General features: G+C 44.0%; 1 protein-coding gene across 2 annotated transcripts; it reads left to right on the top strand.

The window, feature by feature from the left end:
- The first annotated feature begins 4,406 nt into the window (after positions 1–4,406).
- Positions 4,407–17,996, top strand: sh3yl1 (SH3 and SYLF domain containing 1). Of its 2 annotated transcripts, XM_041966654.1 has the most exons (12): positions 4,407–4,592; positions 5,266–5,365; positions 7,949–8,091; positions 10,218–10,328; positions 10,840–10,953; positions 12,819–12,883; positions 13,167–13,279; positions 13,862–14,135; positions 14,269–14,350; positions 14,557–14,610; positions 16,158–16,190; positions 16,743–17,996. In XM_041966654.1, coding segments are annotated over exons 3-12 (1,056 nt in total). In that variant the 5' UTR covers positions 4,407–4,592; positions 5,266–5,365; positions 7,949–8,090; the 3' UTR covers positions 16,952–17,996. The 2 variants fall into 2 exon arrangements, with proteins under 2 accessions (XP_041822588.1, XP_041822587.1); XM_041966653.1 differs by lacking the exons at positions 4,407–4,592; positions 5,266–5,365 and having other exon boundaries at positions 7,824–8,091.
- Positions 17,997–19,684: the final 1,688 nt, after the last annotated feature.

Below are 19,684 nucleotides of genomic sequence, written 5' to 3'. Positions count from 1 at the left end.
ATTCAGACTTTTTATTTTGGTGTTTCTTCACCGTGAAGCTCTTCATGTAAAAACAGAATTTGACTGAATTAACCACAGACACTGGACTGTCCTGCTGTTTTTACAGACAGTGAACTAACCACAGACACTGGACTGTCCTGCTGTTTTTACAGACAGTGAACTAACCACAGACACTGGACTGTCCTGCTGTTTTTACAGACAGTGAACTAACCACAGACACTGGACTGTCCTGCTGTTGTTGCAGACAGTGAACTAACCACAGACACTGGACTGTCCTGCTGTTGTTGCAGACAGTGAACTAACCACAGACACTGGACTGTCCTGCTGTTGTTGCAGACAGTGAACTAACCACAGACTCTGGACTGTCCTGCTGTTGTTGCAGACAGTGAACTAACCACAGACACTGGACTGTCCTGCTGTTGTTGCAGACAGTGAACTAACCACAGACACTGGACTGTCCTGCTGTTGTTGCAGACAGTGAACTAACCACAGACACTGGACTGTCCTGCTGTTGTTACAGACAGTGAACTAACCACAGACACTGGACTGTCCTGCTGTTGTTGCAGGCAGTGAACTAACCACAGACACTGGACTGTCCTGCTGTTGTCGCAGACGGTGAACTAACCACAGACACTGGACTGTCCTGCTGTTTTCACATACAGTGAACTAACCACAGACACTGGACTGTCCTGCTGTTGTTACAGACAGTGAACTAACCACAGACACTGGACTGTCCTGCTGTTGTTACAGACAGTGAACTAACCACAGACACTGGACTGTCCTGCTGTTGTTGCAGGCAGTGAACTAACCACAGACACTGGACTGTCCTGCTGTTGTTACAGACAGTGAACTAACCACAGACATTGGACTGTCCTGCTGTTGTCGCAGACAGTGAACTAACCACAGACACTGGACTGTCCTGCTGTTGTCGCAGACGGTGAACTAACCACAGACACTGGACTGTCCTGCTGTTGTTACAGACAGTGAACTAACCACAGACATTGGACTGTCCTGCTGTTGTCGCAGACGGTGAACTAACCACAGACACTGGACTGTCCTGCTGTTGTCGCAGACGGTGAACTAACCACAGACGCTGGACTGTCCTGCTGTTTTCACATACAGTGAACTCACCTCAGACACTGGACTGTCCTGCTGTTTTCGCAGGCAGTGAACTAACCACAGACACTGGACTGTCCTGCTGTTGTTACAGACAGTGAACTAACCACAGACACTGGACTGTCCTGCTGTTGTTACAGACAGTGAACTAACCACATTAAATTACTTGAGTCAGGAAGAAGAAAGCGTCGTGCATCAGGTTTTTGAGACGTGTGGCCGGTAGATCTGAACCAGACTCGGGCTCCTGGTGAAACCTGGATGCGAGCAGGGACAGAAGCTGTTTCAGTCTGCCAGCTGTGTGTCTCTGACAGGACGAACCACATAGCAGCACTGTTGATTTTGGCTGCTCATATCTATACTGAATGTTTCCTGTCTGCTATGAAGGAAAAAAGCCTGTCGCAGCGTTGATCCCATTAACTTCGACTTCTTCGTCTTCATCGTCCTCAAACCTTTATTTTCAGCTTCAGTGGGAATAAGTTGGCCTGAGTTTTGGGGGAATGTGGAAAAAACGAATAAAATATTTAGACACATTCATAAAATCTGTTAGACAAATCTTAAAAAACAAGTGAGCTAAAGAACTGAGCCTTTCGTGGTGATTTCTAAAGACAAATGTGGCGAAGCTGTGCGACTTCGACTCAACTGTCGCTATGGGAACCGTTATAGTAACAACAAGATCGGAGTAAAAATAGCCACAAAGTAATTACCCAGAATTCCTTTGACCAGGTAATGAACTGTCTGTCTGTCTTTGGCTCAGCGTGAACAAAATATCGCTTACAGTCATTTTATAGCAATTAAGCAAACTGTCAAAGGCGTGTGTGTGTGTGTGTGTGTGCGTGTGTGTGTGTTTGCAGTCCGACCAGCTCTGCTGCAGATTTGGCAACGACTTGCCTTCATGGAATCACACACACACACACACACACACACACACACACCTATGTCGTCTGTTGAGATGAACCAAATCAACTCTTCTTTCACCAACAAACGTTCAGACGTGAAGTCCTGTAACAGTGTGACCAAAATGTTGACTCCACAGAAAAACCATGGAGACATGAGGCATGATTTTTTGTCCTCTTGGGGGCAGCAGAACAAGGCTGTAAACACAACAAATTTCTCACCTTGATGCTGACATGGTGAACTTGTTAGTTGCTCATTTCCACATCCAGCAGTAACGGAGCAACGTGATCATACAGATGGTGTCGTGTTTGTGTCACCTGATGAACTCAAGTCCAATATTCACTCTGTTTTAGCTCTGGTTTTGGTCTCCACCAGCTGCTAAGCGCTCAACTCTAACTGTAGAGCAGTTCTATCACAGCTGGTTTGATGAGAACAGCTGGAAACGACTTGATGAGAGCGCTAACCTTCAGGCCTTTAGACACAAACAGTGACAGATAACGAGTCATCTCAGGAGAACAAGGTGTTTTCCTGCTTTAACAGGTTTTTTTTCTTGTTATCATGAGAAAACAACTTTGTTCGGGAGTTTTTTAGTCGTGCTTTGGAGCAACTTATTATCCTCGTCATTCTGTTCGTATGAATGTGCAGGTTGATGCAAAAACAAAGACAGCGACAGACACAGCTTCAGTTCTTCTCGGCATGTTCGCGAATGAAAATCAACAGTGAATCTGTGAAGCTCGTATCTCCTCAGACAAACAGCCGATTTGTTCCTGATGAATGTTTCTGTGTGACAGTGTTCAGCAGAGCTTTGGGAATCAAACCAGTTTGCTTTCACATGATATCAGAGGAATAAATCCTGACTTCCCACAGTCCACATGACGGCGAGGAGGGCACATTCTTTTCCTTTTAGCCTAATTTCTTTTCAGCGTGTTTCCTATTTTTATCTCCTCCTCATCACTTGAACTGTTGTCTTGAAGTCTATTTTTAAACTAAATTAAGTTTGATTTCAGAGGGAATTTACAAACACAAACAGTGTAAAAGGATCATATTAAAGAATTTGGTTTGATTAATTAGCATTTGGAACAACAATTTGAACCTTGTTATCAGACAATATCACGGAAGAAAGTTTTTTATTGAAACTGTCGAATGTGATTATTGAAGATTTTATTGATGTAATAAGCAGAGAAGCTGATTGAAACAGAAAATTAATAGACTAATAAACGAATAAAAAGTGTCTTTAAAATCAACAAAAGCTCTGTGAGCTTCTGTTAGGTGTGTCAGCTAACGTTAGCACAGACACAAAATGTTACCTAAATTTCTCATTTAGCATTTAGCTACTGTTGGTACTTAATCCCAGTTAACATTACTGGAACATTAAGTGCTGTTGCTGGGCATACTGGTTTGGAATTAAGTTATTGAAGGTACAGTTATATAAAATGGCAGGAGAAACAAAAGAAGCTGCACAGGAGGAGCAGTGCTGTGAGGTGACTAACAGCTGTGGCAGGTAATGACTAATCCATGATGAATTACACCTGAATCTCAGCCAGGTCTGTCCTGCAACTGTCTACATCCTAACACACACACACACACACACACACACACACACGCACACTTTCGCAAGCACTTTAAATAAACACATTGTAGCACTTACACACAGCGACACGCACACGCAGCGTGTCTTACATACCTGGGAGGGGATGTTTGCTTGACAGCTTGGGGGCGTGGCCAACATGACCCAGACTGGAGCAATGACAGGTAACTTGTGGTTTCTGTGTGTGTGAGACAGGTTCGTTAACAGTCTGTCACTGATGGCCACAGGTACCAGGTGTTCACAGCTGCTCTGTCCTGATTTGCACACTGAGATTTCACACAGTTTTTTTTTTAGCTGAAAACTACTTGTTGGATGCTACAGGGCCTAAAAACAGTCAAAGAGAACTGGAGGAGAACTCATAGAGGACTTGGAGGGAGACTTAGAGGGGACTAGAGGACTTGGAGGAGGACTTCTAGGGAAAAAGACAAATGGGGGAATAATTCATAGGAAACTACAGGGTGTGGGAAAGGCTAATAGAGGACTGCAGGACTGTGGGGAGAACTTAGGGGACTGTAGACTATGAGGGGACTAGAGAACCTCTCAGGAACTCCTCTGGATACAGTCCACAGAGGACTGAAGATGACTTTAGGACACATGCAGGAATAGATGACAGTCAGGTTTGTAGGGGACTAGAGTTAGAAAAGGAGGACTCTCAGGAAGACTTGCAAGGGACTAGAACACTCTAAAATGACTCTACTGGAACTGCAGGACTGGGAAGAAGACTGAAGGACTTGCAAGGACTTGTAGGGAACTTGAGGACTGGGGAGATGACTTTCAGTACTGGAAGAACAAGTTGTATGGTTCTGGGGTTGTAGAGGGACTAGAGGCCCTGATCGTGATACTTAGAGGACTGAAAGAGTGGGAAGATAATCTGGGGACAACAAGAGGACTTGGAAGATGACTCGCAGGGGGCCAAAAACGGACTTGCACAGGACTGGATGACTCAAAAAGTGACTACTGGAGAACTGGAGGACTAGAGGACCTGGAGGAAAAGGTAAAAGCCACAAGATGACCTGAGGGAGAATTCAGAGCGGACTAAAGACATGACAAAGACCTCAATCTGGAGGACTGGGAGGCCTGTACTGGTTTATGGAGACTGGGTGGCCTGACACACACACACACACACACACACACACACACACACACACACTCACACACACACACACACACACACACAGTCAGTGGAAACACATTAAGAAGACAAATGGCTGCAGCAGGGCTGCTGTTTATCCAGCAGGCTATTTAAAGAGAGAGGAGGGATTAATGAAAAAGATAAAGACTGAGAGAAAGAGGAGAGGAGAGAGATGAAGATCAAAAAAGGACGTACTAACTAGTCAAAGACTAGTCGTCTTTTGATCTGCCTTTTCTTCCTCTTCTCACTTGATGATCCCATAAAGGTTTGGACGCCGTGCAAAACGGAAATAAAAGCAGAAAATAATCATTAGCAGACGATCTGACATCAGTTCTACCCTCATGATGCTATCACCTGTAACCAGTCGACCTGTTTACCTGTGGAATGATCCAAACAGGTGTCTTTGGAGCGTTCCACATCTTTCCCAGTCTGTTGTCGCTCCTGTCACAACATCAGATTCAGAATCAGCATTTACAAAAATCAATGAAGCTGATGAGGTCAGACAGTGAATATATTGTCTTTGTGCTGTTTTCAGGTGACTTTATGTCAGAGAGGATCAGCAGGTGATCACATCCTGTTTGATTACTTCTTCCATTCCACTTTCACTCACATGCTGGACTTCACGAGAATTTCAGGTACTTGTAATTGAGGTCCAATTTACGCAGCTTTTGTTTCTCCTCCTTTGCATTTATCTGCGTTTCTTTACAAAGATTTTACATTAAAAAACGTATAAAAAGCAACAGCTTTATTTCCATTCACATTCACACATGTAATTGAAGAGTTTGAGAAACATCAGAATAACTGTCAGCAGATCATATGTGGACCTTCGGACACAGCATCAGAAAACAGAAAGCACCTCAACGCTGATAATAAATAAGTTGAGTGTTTGAGTTCAGCGTTGGACTCTGCATTAGCAGACGTGTGTTGATGGATACCGGTCCTGGGTTTAGTCGTTGTGGAGCTGCAGCTGACCACGTGGTTCCTAACACGAAACTATGCAGTAAACAAGTGAACGTGTTGAACAGAAGCTGTTGGAGGATCCGGGTATCAAAGCCAGTCTGCTCCCGGCGGCGTACCGGACTGACAGCGGACAGACCCTCCGTCAGCCTCACAGATCCACTGACGAGAAGAAAGGCCCGTCTGTCTTTCCGAAAAGCTGAAATACTCGTAAATAATCGCTGCAATCGAAGATGCGATAAAGATTGATGTGAGCAGACTTTTCCCGAGGCGGTGAACGCCACGCTGGCTCTTCCTCAAACAAATCAGATTTTCACAGCTCTTCTTTCTGGCGTCATCAGTGGAAAGTCAGCTGTGCTGTGACCGATCACACTGTTCACATGTAGCTAAAGCTGTGTTGAGTTTCAGTGATCTCAGGACATTAAACCACCAGCAAGAGGAATGAAGACACCTGAACAGGTGCTACGAAGCTAAAGAGTGAAGGAGACGTCAATGAAGTGACTTGTGTGGGTTCAGGGCCTTTAAATCCACACTGATCTGCTGAACCGCTCCACTTTTCTTCTTCTTTATGAGTCCATGAAGTGGTTTTCATGTGTGAGCTTCACTGTGTGTGTGTTGGGCTTCTCCCACGACTCCGTGCGACCTCCACGTTAACGTTAACGGCGCTGAACGAGGCTGACATCCTTTCTCTGAGTCAAAGCTGGTCGTTGTGCTGCTGCTCGCAGCTGGTCCTGTTCTGACTCTCATTACTCTCATCATTTAAACTTTAATTGAGTGAAGTTTTGGAGAAACAAACGTTTGGTTGTTTGATATCTGTGCTGCGCCTCAGAGGCCCGTTCCCTCGACTCCCTGACCTCCCCGAGGAGAGCAGCTTATCTCCCCGCAGAGCCATTCATAATAAAACATAATATCACATCATCTGTGAGAACGCGACGACGGTCGTGACTCCGGCCAAACATGGGAAGGTTTCCAGTCTCTGACAGGACAAACAGCAGCTGGAGAGGAAGGTTTGGCTGGAGACCAGTCCTCAGCTGGTCTGAGACCAGATTCCTACCTGCCGAAGATGATTATTGTTAGTACCTGTGGTGATGAAGCAGACAGGATGCTGAACAGACAAACTACTTTTGAGAAAATTTGACATGTGATAAATTGACATGCAGGAATATTCATCTAAATAATAATTTTCACAGGTAGGATTTTTTTTTATTTATTTATTAATTTTTGTCATGAAAAAATTTCAAAGCTTTTTCAAAAGCAGACTTATGTTTGTGGAAACTCTCCAACTAAAACTCAGACAATAAATTTCCAAATTTACCAGTTAGAGAGCATCATGATCGCCAAGAAAATCTGTCCAATAATACTCAGTAATCACAAAGTGACACACTGAGCCAGGAACGGGGAACCAAATGAAAGAGCATTTTGTTTGAATCAAAGCCAGTTTCACTACAAATCTCTCAGACACGTCTCCTTTCTGAGAAGTTACGCTCCACACATATGATTCCTTTTAATTTAACCCCAAAATGTGTTGGATTTCCAAACAAACAAAAGATTACAAGTAGAATCAGATTTTAAACATAAATAAAACAGAACAGAAACAAGAAAAAGATATATATATATATGAATGTAAATACATATGCAAGCATATCAAGTAGTGCACACATAATAATGTTAAAAAAACAGCACAAATCTCTCTTTGGTCAGAAATATAAAGGTGTAGTTAACACGTTTCCAACTTGTTGCCCTGAGTGTAGACTTCCAGGCGTCCCAACGAGGCCTGTCGAGTCACAGTGAAAGAGGCTCTTTATGAAAGCCGCAAACACAATACGGGGAAAACAGCAGAAAACAAGTCCAAGCCTCAACACACCTGACACTCCTTTCCACTTTGTTTCTGAAGAGATGGGATGTCTTCGGAGCTTTTGGTTTTTACAGATAGATTCAGAAAAAGTTCAGCACAAACCAGGTCACCTGTAGGAGAACCTGCAGAAAAGTGGCTGTGTGAATGTGATGTTTGGTGAAGTGTTGATCAGCCTGGAAGACCAAACTGGGGGAAACGAACTCCACTGTCGGGAACGCGCCCAGTGATTCAGTACGCGTCTGTCAAAGCCGTCCGCGCGCCCCGTCTCACCACTCACTCCATTAATTCGTTTCCATGCACCTGTTTCTACCAAAGCTTCAGAGTCCACCTATTAACTCCTCCCACCTGCTCTCACCTGTCCAGGTGGGCTCGTTTTATGAACGTTATTTGTTTTCACGTGACTTAGGTACGTTTTCCGGCAGCGCGCGGTCCGTCAGGAGAGTGAGGCGGAAGCGAAGAGAGGAGTGCGCTTCGTGTGGCTCACCTGTCCGCAGTTTAAACAACCAGCGCAGAAAGACAGAAGGAAGACAGGAAGAGAAAGAAAGAAAAGTAAGTCCATGAAAACGGAAAGATTGATGTGTTGAAGAGCTGCAGAGTTCTGCTGGTCTACCTGTCCCCCCTCCCCGTCTCTCTCTGTCCTCTCAGTGATCCAGTTTCACAGGATCCGCCAGTTGCAGGTGTTGTTATCAGGTGTTTTCACTGGAACTGGATGAAAAGCTGTTAAAAAGGTTGGAGTCACTGGTGGTTCCACGGGTGAGGGTCCCTCAGGCGGTTCTTGTGGTCTTTAAGTGGCAGTAATCTTTAAGGAGGTTTGTGGTGTCCTAGGAGTCTACGAGGAGATTCTTTGGAGAGGGTTTAGTGGTCCTTTGGGGGGGGGGGGGGGGTCCTTATAGTATTGAAGGAGGTTCTTGTGGTTGAGAAGGTTCTCGTTGCCTCTGAGGTGGGTGTAGTGGTCTTTGAAGAGGTGTTAGTCATCTATGAGGCTGTTCTGGTGGAAGAGGTTCTAGTTATCAGTTCTTCTCATCTTTGTTTTGTCTGAAGTGGTCTAGGTTGTGGTCCTGTTAGAGGTTCAGCTGGTTGATCTCCTCAGGCCGTTATGATATTTTGTCCATCTCTGTTTAAGTAAACGATGGAGGACAAAATATTAAACATATGATGGATTGCACACGGCTGTCGGCACGGAAACGCTCCTCTGCTGTGAATCTCTTATGGCTCGTAGGCGTTAATGAGCTCTCATTACCAGTTAATCAGCTCTTCTCGGATTGAGTTTGGGCTCAGAGCCTGTGATTGGTCGATTAGTCATTTAAGCAGGTAATTTTAAAAGGGTGAAATTGTGAGGCATCGTCATGACAACAGAGATGATGTCATCCCTGAGCAGTTCGCTCAGTGTTGGAGCTGCTGAATTCATTCCACAGTCATTTAAATCTGTGATATTTAATTGAAATGGTTTTGGTGACAGTCTGTGGAACTTCAGACCTGAATCATGAGTCAGTGTGTTTGTGTTGAGTCTTTAATGACTCGTCCAGCTCAGAACCTCCTCAGCTACTACAACCAGAGACCACGACAAAATCCTCATCTGACTGGAATGTAAACAAAGAGCACTAGAAACTCCTCATTGATTCCCAGATCTGAAAGACCAATAGAACCTCTGGAACCTCCTAGAACTAGAACCGCCTCAAAGAATAACAGAACCTCCTCAGCAAGCCCGAGACAACTAGAAGCTCCTGCTAGCAAATCAGAACTTCCTTAAAGACCAGAAGGAACTTCTCATGGAAGAATAGATCATAAAAGATCAGTAGAACCTCCTCAAAGAGGAGTGATATTAAGCTAATGTTAGCGTGCCAAAACCCAAAAATAAGATGATGAACATGGTAAACAATATACCTGCTAAACATCAGCATGTTAGCATTGAACATGTTAGCATGCTGATGCTAGCATTTAGCGGAAGTACAGCCTTGCAGAGCTGGTGACTCGGCATAAACAGATGGGACTGAAACCAGAATGTCTTTAAAGGAACTGAAACGTTCTGCAGCTGAAGTCCAGTTTCTGCCGTCAGAGCTTCAAACAGCGACAGCAGAGTCAGACGGCAGAGAGCAGCCTGCCAACATGCTGCTGCTGCATCCAGCACATTCCTAACACATGACACAACGACGCACGGCAGCCGCGCACCCCATCCTCAGCTGAGCTACAACACGCTAACAAAGCGTTCCTTCAGCATCGTCAACACATGTGCGGCCCCACGTCGGCCGCCAGCCACGGCACAGAGGACACAGTCACATTCAGAACTAGAAATATGTATTATAGATGTCAGAAAAATCTCATTTATAAGGATGGAGCTGAATGACAAGAACAAGCAACAACCTCAACTGATGCATGAGCGATACCTGTCTGGAGTTTAGTCAAGTTTCAACGGCTGTGAATATTTATATATTTATATATTTATATGAATATTTGCTGGTTTTCTCACGTTTAAATCACGCTAAACTGAATCTTTGAAACGTTGGTCCGACAGAATGAGACATCTGAAGACGTCGTTGAAAGTGGACTTTCTTTTTTTCTTTATTTTCAGTTTTTCTGCTAAAATCTTACAGGACAGTCCAAAGTCAAGAGGCTTTGTGAGCCACTCTGAATGACCTGATGATGTTTTAACGGACAACGTATTTGTGTGTTTGCAGTGAGTAACCCCATCCCGTCCAATCTGAAGTCAGAGGCGAAGAAAGCCGCCAAGATCCTGAGAGACTTCACCGAAATCTCCAACAGGAACGGACCAGACAAACTCATCCCCGGTAAAACAAAACATCAAACTGTCCTGCCCTGTCCTTCATCACACCGTCCGTCTGAGGAAGACGATAAACTGTGTGTTGACGTGACTTTTTATCTTGCGCCATCATCAGGTGAAAATCTGAATGATGCTTTATTTTATGATCAAATACTGTTGACATTCCACTCACCCTCAGCTGTACTTTGTGTTTGCCGCTAATTGCCAAATGTTAGCATGCTAAACTTAGATGGTGAACACTGCCTGCTAAACATCAGCATTCATGTCATGTGAGCATGTTAGCTTGCTGATGTGACAATTAGCCCAGCCTTACAGGGCTGCTAACATATCTGTAAACTCGTGTTCTGCTGATATTTGTACACAGTAGTACTTCAGCTAATGTTAGCATGCTAACACACTCAACTCAGACGTTGGACATGGTGAACATTGTACCTGCTGAGCGTCAGCATGTTAGCAGGCTGATGAATATTTTCTCGTATTTGTTCAGTGATGCGGGAACTTTTGTGTCCGTGTTGTAGCTCATGTGATAGCGAAGGCGGAAGGTCTCGCCATCATATCCGTCATCAAGGCCGGCTTCATGATCACAGCCAGAGGAGGCAGCGGCATCGTCATCGCCAGACTGGCCGACAGACGTAAGACACAAAAACACTACAGAACTTTCTGGTCCTTTGTCCTCCACTAGTGACCCTCTCCGCGAGGTCAGAGGTCTGCATGTGGCAGGGGTGCTGTTCAAGTTTTTCCTTCTTGTTTCTCGGCATCCTCTTAAGGTCCACAGAGAGCTGTTATGCTTTTTGGGATGCTTTGTGTTGCCGTGGGTGAAAACAAATGTTCTAAGATGCCCCCGCAGTGTCGGGAGCCGTGGCGTTCAGTCATCAGATGTTCCACGGGTGTTAATTTCTCGTCCGGCGGTGGTGGCCCTGATAATTTGGTGGCAGATGTCGGGTTTGTCGTCGTGCCAAAACCCCCGCAGAGGATCACACAGATCGAGCTGAGCTGCGACTGACGCCTTGCCTCTTCTGCAGGGCCTTTTGGTGGTTTCTGGATTTTCCAGTTAACAGGAGCCGTTCAACCAAATCTCCAAACACTGGCGCCAATACAAACTGCAGCAATGAATTCTTGATATCGACCATCCTGATTTTATCAAAGTGACTAAAGGCAGTGCTGGGACATAATTAAGATCCAGTCTGTGGTTTTGCTTCAGAGCCTGATTACATCTACTAGTGGACTGTTAAATCACCAACAGTGAGAAGAGAAAGAGAGTGTGAAAAATGGAGGTAGAGAGGAAAACGTGAAGTGAGGAGGAAGAGGAAGACCGTTTTTAAAGTTTTCTCTTGCTGTGAAAAGCTAATCGAGTAAAAGATCACCTGATTTCCACAAGGCGTGAAATTCTTTGATATTTTAAGCCAGATTACTCGTCTTTTACAGTTTAAAAATAACATAAAAGTGAAGGGGCCAGAAGCAAATGTTTGGGCCCCATGCCTGGTCCATACTTAGTAACACCCCCTTTGGGAAGTACCACAGCTTTTTGAACCCAGCTGGGATTCTTTCAATTTTGTTTGGGGGATTTTCGCTCATTAGTCTTCTCAGAAGACTTCTAGTTGTGACAAATTCTTGGGTCGTCTCACATTTTCTGCTCTTTTGAGGTCCATCCACAGATTGTTGATGATGTTAAGGTCGCGGGACTCTGAAGGCCACTGCAGAACCTTCAGCCTGGTCCTCTGTTTAGGATGGTTATCCATCCATTTCAGATGCTGCGATGCTTGAATTTGTTGGTGTTTCATTGAATCCGGTCTTCACTCCATCAGTGAAATGTTCCCTGTCCACTGGCTGCAACACATCCACCGCCAGGCCTGACAGTTGGGGAGCTGCTCTTTTCATGAACACCCCTTTTTTACTCCATATGTTGATCATTGGACTTGAACTTCATCAGTCCACAGGACTTGTTTCCAAAATGCGTCAGGGCTTGTTTAGAAGCTCCTTTGCAAAGGTCGCTGACCTTTGTGGCGAGGATGCAGGGAAGGTTTTCTTCTGGTGACTGCTCCGTGAAGCTCATATTTGTGCAGGTGTAGCTGCTCAGTCGAACAGAGCGCCACCACTGCTGAGTCTTCATGAAGGTCTCCTACAGACGAGCAGCAGGGTTTGTTTTTTCTTTCTAGCAGTCCTACGAGCAGTTCTCTCTCAAAGCTTTCTTGGTCTTCCAGACCTCAGCTTGACCTCCACTGTTCCTGTTAGCTGCCATGTCTTAAATACGTCATGAACTGAGGAAACAGCGACCTGAAAACACCTGACCTTTCCTCATGGAGGTAGCCAAACCTTTGCATGGTGCTCTTTTCCTTTTCTCCCCTCCACAATTGTACAAAACAAAAGTAATTGCTTAAAATGTTGATGAGAAAGTTTCGTCTTTAACTTGAACTAGGAGGTAGATAACATGATAATATGATCATCAGATTATAAATAATGGTAGTATCAATGTGTGTGTGTGTGTGTGTGTGTTCAGGCTGGTCAGCACCATCTGCCATCGGCATCGCTGGTCTGGGCGGAGGCTTTGAGATCGGGGTGGAGGTGAGCGATTACACACACACAAACTGGACAGTTTTGTGGGTGAAAGACATTAAATGCATCACGTTCAGTCTGGGCATGGACAGGAACATCTTACCTGTGACACCAGCCTGTTTGCAGATGAACCTGATGAAGACTTCTTTAATCTTCAACTGTTGCTGTCAGAGTTAAGATGTCAGACTGTCCTTGAACGCACCAGCACAGACAGTCTTGCCCCACTCAAACGACCACATTGCAAAAACATAACTTTGAAATGAATGAATGTTTATTTGTCTGACTCGCTCAGGTGTCAGACCTGGTGATCATCCTGAACCAGCGGAGGGCCATCGAGGCGTTCACAAAGGGCGGGAACCTGACGCTGGGCGGGAACTGCACGGTTGCCGTGGGACCCATGGGCAGGTGAGCACCTGCACTCTCACTCTGTCTGTCTGTCTCTTAATTGCCTCTCATCTTGACTTTTGATGTAAATTATAGGTTATGGTTTAATGCTCCTTTCTATGTGCAGATTTATGAGACGTTTAATGACAGTTGTTGTGTTTGTGTTTGAGGCCTGAAGCAGGAAGCGGTCTGTTGAGCCCGTGTGACAGTTACAGCATCAGATGGGGTTTACTTTGGAGGAAGTGATGCGTGTGTGTGAGGTTAATTTTAGATTAAGGAGGTCAGTGTTGTTTCGGGGCAGTTCGACAGGTTTTCGGCGCGTGCGCGTGCGTTGGCGACGGTGTGTGGGCGTGGCCAGGTATTTGACTTGCAGGCATATAGCCGCCGATTCCTGTTAACGACATGAGCTGCAGACAGAAAGAAAATAAAATGAGCTAATGAATTTGTCGGGACGACAACAAGTGGGAAACTGAATATTAACACATGAACTGAACTGTAGAAGAGGAAACCTGGAACAGAGACACTGCATGAACAGAACAAGATTTATTAACGGTTTGAATAAAAGTGCTTTTCTGACTCTTCCTCTATCTTCCTCTCGTCCAGGAATGTGGAGGCTGACGTGGCTCTTCGCAGCACGGCGGCGGTCTTTACCTACTGCCGGTCCCGGGGTTTGTTTGCAGGTATTTCTCTGGAGGGATCTTACCTGATCGAACGCAAAGAAACCAACCGCAAGTTCTACTCCCAAGACATCCGTGCTTCGGCCATTTTGAACGGCGAAGTGGAGCCGCCGTCCGAATGCTACGACCTCTACCACATCCTGGACGCCTACGCTGAGGCCTACACGGCGGACTGGACCAGCAAGAACATGCGTCCAAAAGTAAGTGACGCTGCTAGCAGTCTGTTTCAGCCAAAAATGATGTACGAGTCCAAACTTTACACATCAGGTGACAAACTTTTCTACAGGAAATGCATCCTGAGTGAGATTTCTACCTTTCTCTCTCTTTCTCCAGTCGTCTCGTCCTCCATCCAGACCTCCAGCTCCACCTCAGCAGAGAGCAGCAACCGGCTATGAGCAACCAGCAGCCAACACAGGTGACGCCTCACTAACATACAGTGTTTTACCTGTGTGACATGTTAACGCTGTGTAATGTGTAACAGAATCAGTAACGCCCCACAGCCTCCAGCAAGAGGGTCAGGGAAGCCCGCCTGTAGCCTGACAGGCGAAACCCAGGGCACCAATGTATATATACTCCTTATGTATACTCCTTGTGATTCTGTGTGTGTGTGTGTTTTTACAGGAAGTAAAAATGCCCTCTACCCGAGCATCTCCATCTATAAATCTGAGACCTCAGGTGAGTTTTACCTGTGCCTTCACCGCCACCTCCTTTCATGTCCTACCCCCTAGTTTCCTTCCTTACTTCCTCCTTTCCTTGTACCTGATTTCTGTTGCCACCTTCTGTGTTCTTTCACTTTGCCTTCTATCCTTCCTTACCCACTTCTTTCCTTCTCCTCTACCTCCTTTGCTGGACTACATCTATTTTTCCTTTCCTACCCACTACTTTCTTTCACTTTTTTAGCTTCTCCTTGCTGCTTCCTTTCCTCCTTTTCTTTCTTTCTTTCCTTCTTACCTTTTCTGGTCTTTCTTAACCTCAATTTTCCCTTCCTTTCCTTCACTACCTAGTAATGTCCTTTTAAACCTCCTTCCTCTTTTTACCTCCTCTCCTACCTCCTTCTTTCCTTCTCTACTACCTCTTTTCCTACGTTGCTCCCTTCTTTTCTTCACTACCTTCTATTTCCATTTGCTGTGCATCATTTTCTTCTTTCTTTCTTTAACTTTTCCTTTTGTCCCCTCCACCTCCTTTCCTACACTACACCTTCTTTTCCTTTCCTACCCTCTAATTTCCTTTACCTGTAAATACTTTCCTCCTTTCCTTCCTTATCCTTATCCCTTTTTTGGTACCTCTTCCTTTCCCTCTCTGCCAACCACCTCTTCTTTCCTTCCTCTTTCCTTCTTTACTTTCCTTCACATATTTCCATTTTCCCTCTTTATTATTCTGTTTCCCTCTTTGCCACTTCTTTTCCTTCATTTGTTCTTTTCTTCCTTACCCACTTCTTGCCCTCTTTTTCCTTTCCCTCTTTTCCTTTTTTATTTCCTTCTTTGTTGTCCTGTTTCATTCTCTAACTCCTTTCATTTTTCGACCTGCATTCCTTCTTTACCTCCTTCTTTACCGTCTTTGACAGATGATGAGAGATCAGTGTTTTCATTCCTGCAGTAGCTCACCACATCACACACACTTGGCAGACGATGGAAGTTAAGGTGTGTGTACTCAGGTCTGTTATTAACTCACGACCTTCATGAATCAGCCAATATCAATACACACCATTCATCAATAATGCTGCTGTTAGCTGTGTGCGTGTGAGCTGCACATTAACGCCATAGAAACGTCCTGTTTTCATCGCCGGCCTGAAACACACAAACCTACAGTCTTATGAACGTTTGTGTGTGCTCAGTGTTGAGGCTGCAGCTCCCTCTAGTGGTCACAGACCCAACCTGCAAGTGCAGAAAGACACCAGACCAAGCTGCACAGTATAGTTTTAGTTTTAAATATACATGCATGCAGACATGATAAGATTTATGTGAGCAGGGGAAGGAAGATGAGGGAAACAACAAATGTATTGATTCATCACAGGTTTCCAGGGTCCAACAACTCAGAGATATTCAGTTGACATGACAGGAAAGCAGAAAATTGTCACACTGGAAATGAATTGATGATCCAAACAGCTGCAGATTAATTTCCTGTGCTTCATTCAGCTCTCGACTCCATTCATCGTTCATATTTCCGTCTCTGCACCAAAGTGTTGAACAGACTTTTTACTGTGTGATTTCTTTGTGTTTCAGGTCAGTTTGCCTCCAGAAACTCTCAAAGCTACGGTACGACAATATCACAGCAACTTCATTAAACCCAGAACACACATCAGTGGTGAAGCCGGGATTCAGATACTTTACTTGAGTAAAAGTACTAATTCCACTCTGTTCAAACCCCTGAATAAACGGGTAAAAAGTACTTAAAGTAAAAATACTCACTGCAGAGACATGTCCCCTGTGACCGTGGTACTGTCATAGTCGTGATGCAGCTTCTAAAAGAAGAAACAACACATTCATGCTCTTACAAACAGGAAGTTTAATCAATAAGCGATGAAGCTCAGATCAATATGTTTAGGAGGTTTGTTGCTACAGCTTTGCTGAGCTGTATTTCATGATTTATTATCTAAAGTCCATAAACTTCTATTGAGTCAGACTTTGTTGTGTCATCGTTGTCAGATTAGTCAAGGAAATGATTGTCAAACTAAAATCAAAGTAATCGTCAGCTTTGCGAATGTCTCGTCTTCACCAGAAATCGATCAAACAGTTTCCTAAACGAGGCCTTTAAATAAATCAAATTCCTGGTGGATTAATTAAAGCTACGTTGTTCTTCTCCTGTAGGTGGAGGACCATCTGTGGGTGGAGCCAGCGGGCAGCTGGTCGTCACAGCGACCCACCCGTTCACGGGTCAGCAGCCTGGCGACCTGAGCTTTGTCCCCGGCGACCGGATCACCGTCATCACTAAGACCGACTCCCAGTACGACTGGTGGGAGGGACAACTGGGTGACGGGCGGGTCGGGATCTTCCCCGCCAACTTCGTCACGTACTGACTGCTGCCCCCTGGTGGTCAGATGCAACTGCAGCTAAACAACAGGTTCTCTGGGAAGCAGGAGGGGTCAAGTAAACATTTTAGAGCTGCAGTGATTAGTCAAATAATCTGTTGATGGAAAGACAATCAATTGGGAACTATTTTCATATGCACGTTCAGTGAACCTGAACCCTCCAGGAAATAATCACACTGTTACAGATGCGTTACAGAAAGCCTTTGGTTTGTTTTTCATGATCGTGACATTATTTCGGACACATTAGGAAGTCAAGATAAAGAAGTTGTGAATTTGAAAAATTTGCAACAATGGCGACTTTGGGCTTCCGTAGTTTGTGAGCAGGAAAGAGCGATGAGGAGCAAACGAGCGGATTAAACCTTTAGTTTGACTGTGTCGAGGTCAGAAACAATCAGAAACAGTCAGTACAGTACAGTCATAAAACCCCCAAAAACGTCTTTTCCACATTAATATTTCAACTTTTCTTTCACACTCGAGCTGCCGACAAATGAAGTTAATCATTCAAACTAAACTTGATTCAAACACAATTAAATAATTTTTAATTATTATTAAATAAACTATTTTAGGAATTTTCTGGGAGCTTTGGAACGTCTGACACCAGCTGACACCCCAGCACTTTGTTTCCATGGTGATCTTTGTTCGTTATGTGTTTATTAGCTGGTTATTGTGCAGGTGATGGTCACATACATCTGATCTTTTTACCCAAAACGTTTTTCTGTTCGCTTCCTGTTTTCATTTTCACTCAGACACTTTTCAGACCTCATGGATGTGATTTCTGCTCTTAAAGGAGAATAAAAATAGAATTTTAGGAGCAATATTAAACCTTCACGTAGACATTTTGTTTTTCACTGTGTTCATATCGAACAGTATTTAAAGCTTCACTTCTGGGATCTGTTACTGCCTCCACCTTTACAAACAGGTGTAGATGGTGTGACTCATGTTTGGACACTTATATCTGTTTAAATCTATAATGAGGAGGAGGATTTTCTAACATGACAGAAGGTGTTTTCTGTCAGTTGGTGATTAAAATAGTCATGTCATGTTTTTTTTTTAAATAAATAAAAATAATTTCTAAAACGTTGTCTGATCCAATTACAAATGAACAGAATTCATGAGGTGTGTTGTGGAAAATGTTCCCGGTCTGCCTATAGAGAGCCAAACAAACAACTCCAGAAAGCAAGTAGCATGCACAAAGTGTTTAATCTGTATAGAGAGGAGACACACACACTGAACCACACGGCAGTAAGCAGTTCAGAGTTGTGCTCTCTGATCAGATGTTTTCACCCCATTCTTATACTCTGATGCTAACAGATGGCAACAGGAAAAACAGTTGTGTACAATAAAACTGATGGTGTCCTGATCTCAGGAATTAACAGCCAGGTATAATCTCCTCATGCCATTTGCTCTGTACCCAGGGGGTTAACTGCAGTGGGGTTACAACAGCTGATCCACCAGGTCATCCTCTGATCAATACAACAGTAAAACAGCTAAGAGACAGATCAACTACATAAAAAGTATAGAAACATGCAAAAATTCCATCACAAGGTGTTTCCAGGTGTCTCTTCTGACTGTGTGAAACTTGTGGGGAACCTGAATGTGATAAACGAGTTTCCAGGCTGCAGTTCCTCTTTTGTCCTGCAGGAGGTGCTGCAGAATGAAATATGACCGGGCACCCACACAAAAAACAAAAGCAGATGTTCACTATTAAAAATTCATCTTTATTTATTGATTTTATTCAACTGTAATTTTTACCATTCAAATGTTGACAGAAAAGCTGCCTGAAGAAGCTTCAGACATGTTTTTAATTACTCACCAGTTGTCCAAAGTAACTAAGTACATTTACTCAGGTCCTATATCGTTTTGAGGTATTTGTACTTTACTTAAGTATTAGCGTTTCCTAATACAATGTCTTTGAATGAGTTCAACTGAGAGTAAGGCATAAAGAGTTCAAGCTGATGTCCCCGAATTTAAACCACAAAATCCAGAGAGCCACATTACAAATTTAATCAAATGTCAAATTTAACACCAAGAAAATCAGGAATATTTTAGTCACTGTGTTTAACGAAGAGCTGCTGAGACTCCAAATGAGTGAGCAGGCTTCAAACTGTCATTCTGAGCCTGAATTAATTCTAACATTATACTCTGTGAGCAGCTGATCAGGATGTAGAAACACATCAAGTACATCTGATCCTGAAATGAAACCTGATCCCCCGACCCCCTCCCCTTAATCAGGTTACCCTGCCCTGAAATAAAGCAGTTCGCTCCACTTTGAACAGCTGCAACACGAGTGCATTAACATACGTAGAATTATATGGAAGGTGCTGTTCTCTTGCAGAATGAGTACTTTTACTTTTGATGCAGTATAAGTATTTTTAAAAAAAAACTTTTAGCAGCGCAGCTCTATGATAACGTTGATTCAGACTGAAATATCTTAACTATTATTGGATGGATTGTGATTAAATGTGGTTCAGTTCCCCTCAGGATGAACGGCAGTTACTTTGGTGCTCCCTTCACTTTTCATCTAGCGCCACCATCAGGTTAGTGTGTGCAGAACTGATGACATTCCCATCAGCCTCAGCTATACTTAAAAAATGCTAGCATGCTAACACTCAAAACTAAAATAGCGAACGTTGCTGTTAGCATGCTGATGTTAGCTCAGCTTTTAGCATGTCTGTAAACTGGTTTTAGTAAGTAAAGTACATGGATACTTCTTGAACTCTG

Source organism: Chelmon rostratus, chromosome 24 (assembly GCF_017976325.1).
Source record: "Chelmon rostratus isolate fCheRos1 chromosome 24, fCheRos1.pri, whole genome shotgun sequence".
NCBI lineage: Eukaryota > Metazoa > Chordata > Actinopteri > Chaetodontiformes > Chaetodontidae > Chelmon > Chelmon rostratus.
The sequence above is the reverse complement of the archived record's forward strand: the minus strand, read 5'-3'. Positions and strand labels throughout refer to the sequence as shown.

Bases quoted from the DNA above. Each gene is read 5' to 3' on its own strand.
- sh3yl1 (XM_041966654.1), top strand. The intron at 10,329-10,839 runs GTAAAACAAAAC...TCCGTGTTGTAG, and splicing joins ACCAGACAAACTCATCCCCG to CTCATGTGATAGCGAAGGCG. The intron at 14,611-16,157 runs GTGAGTTTTACC...TTTGTGTTTCAG, and splicing joins CTATAAATCTGAGACCTCAG to GTCAGTTTGCCTCCAGAAAC.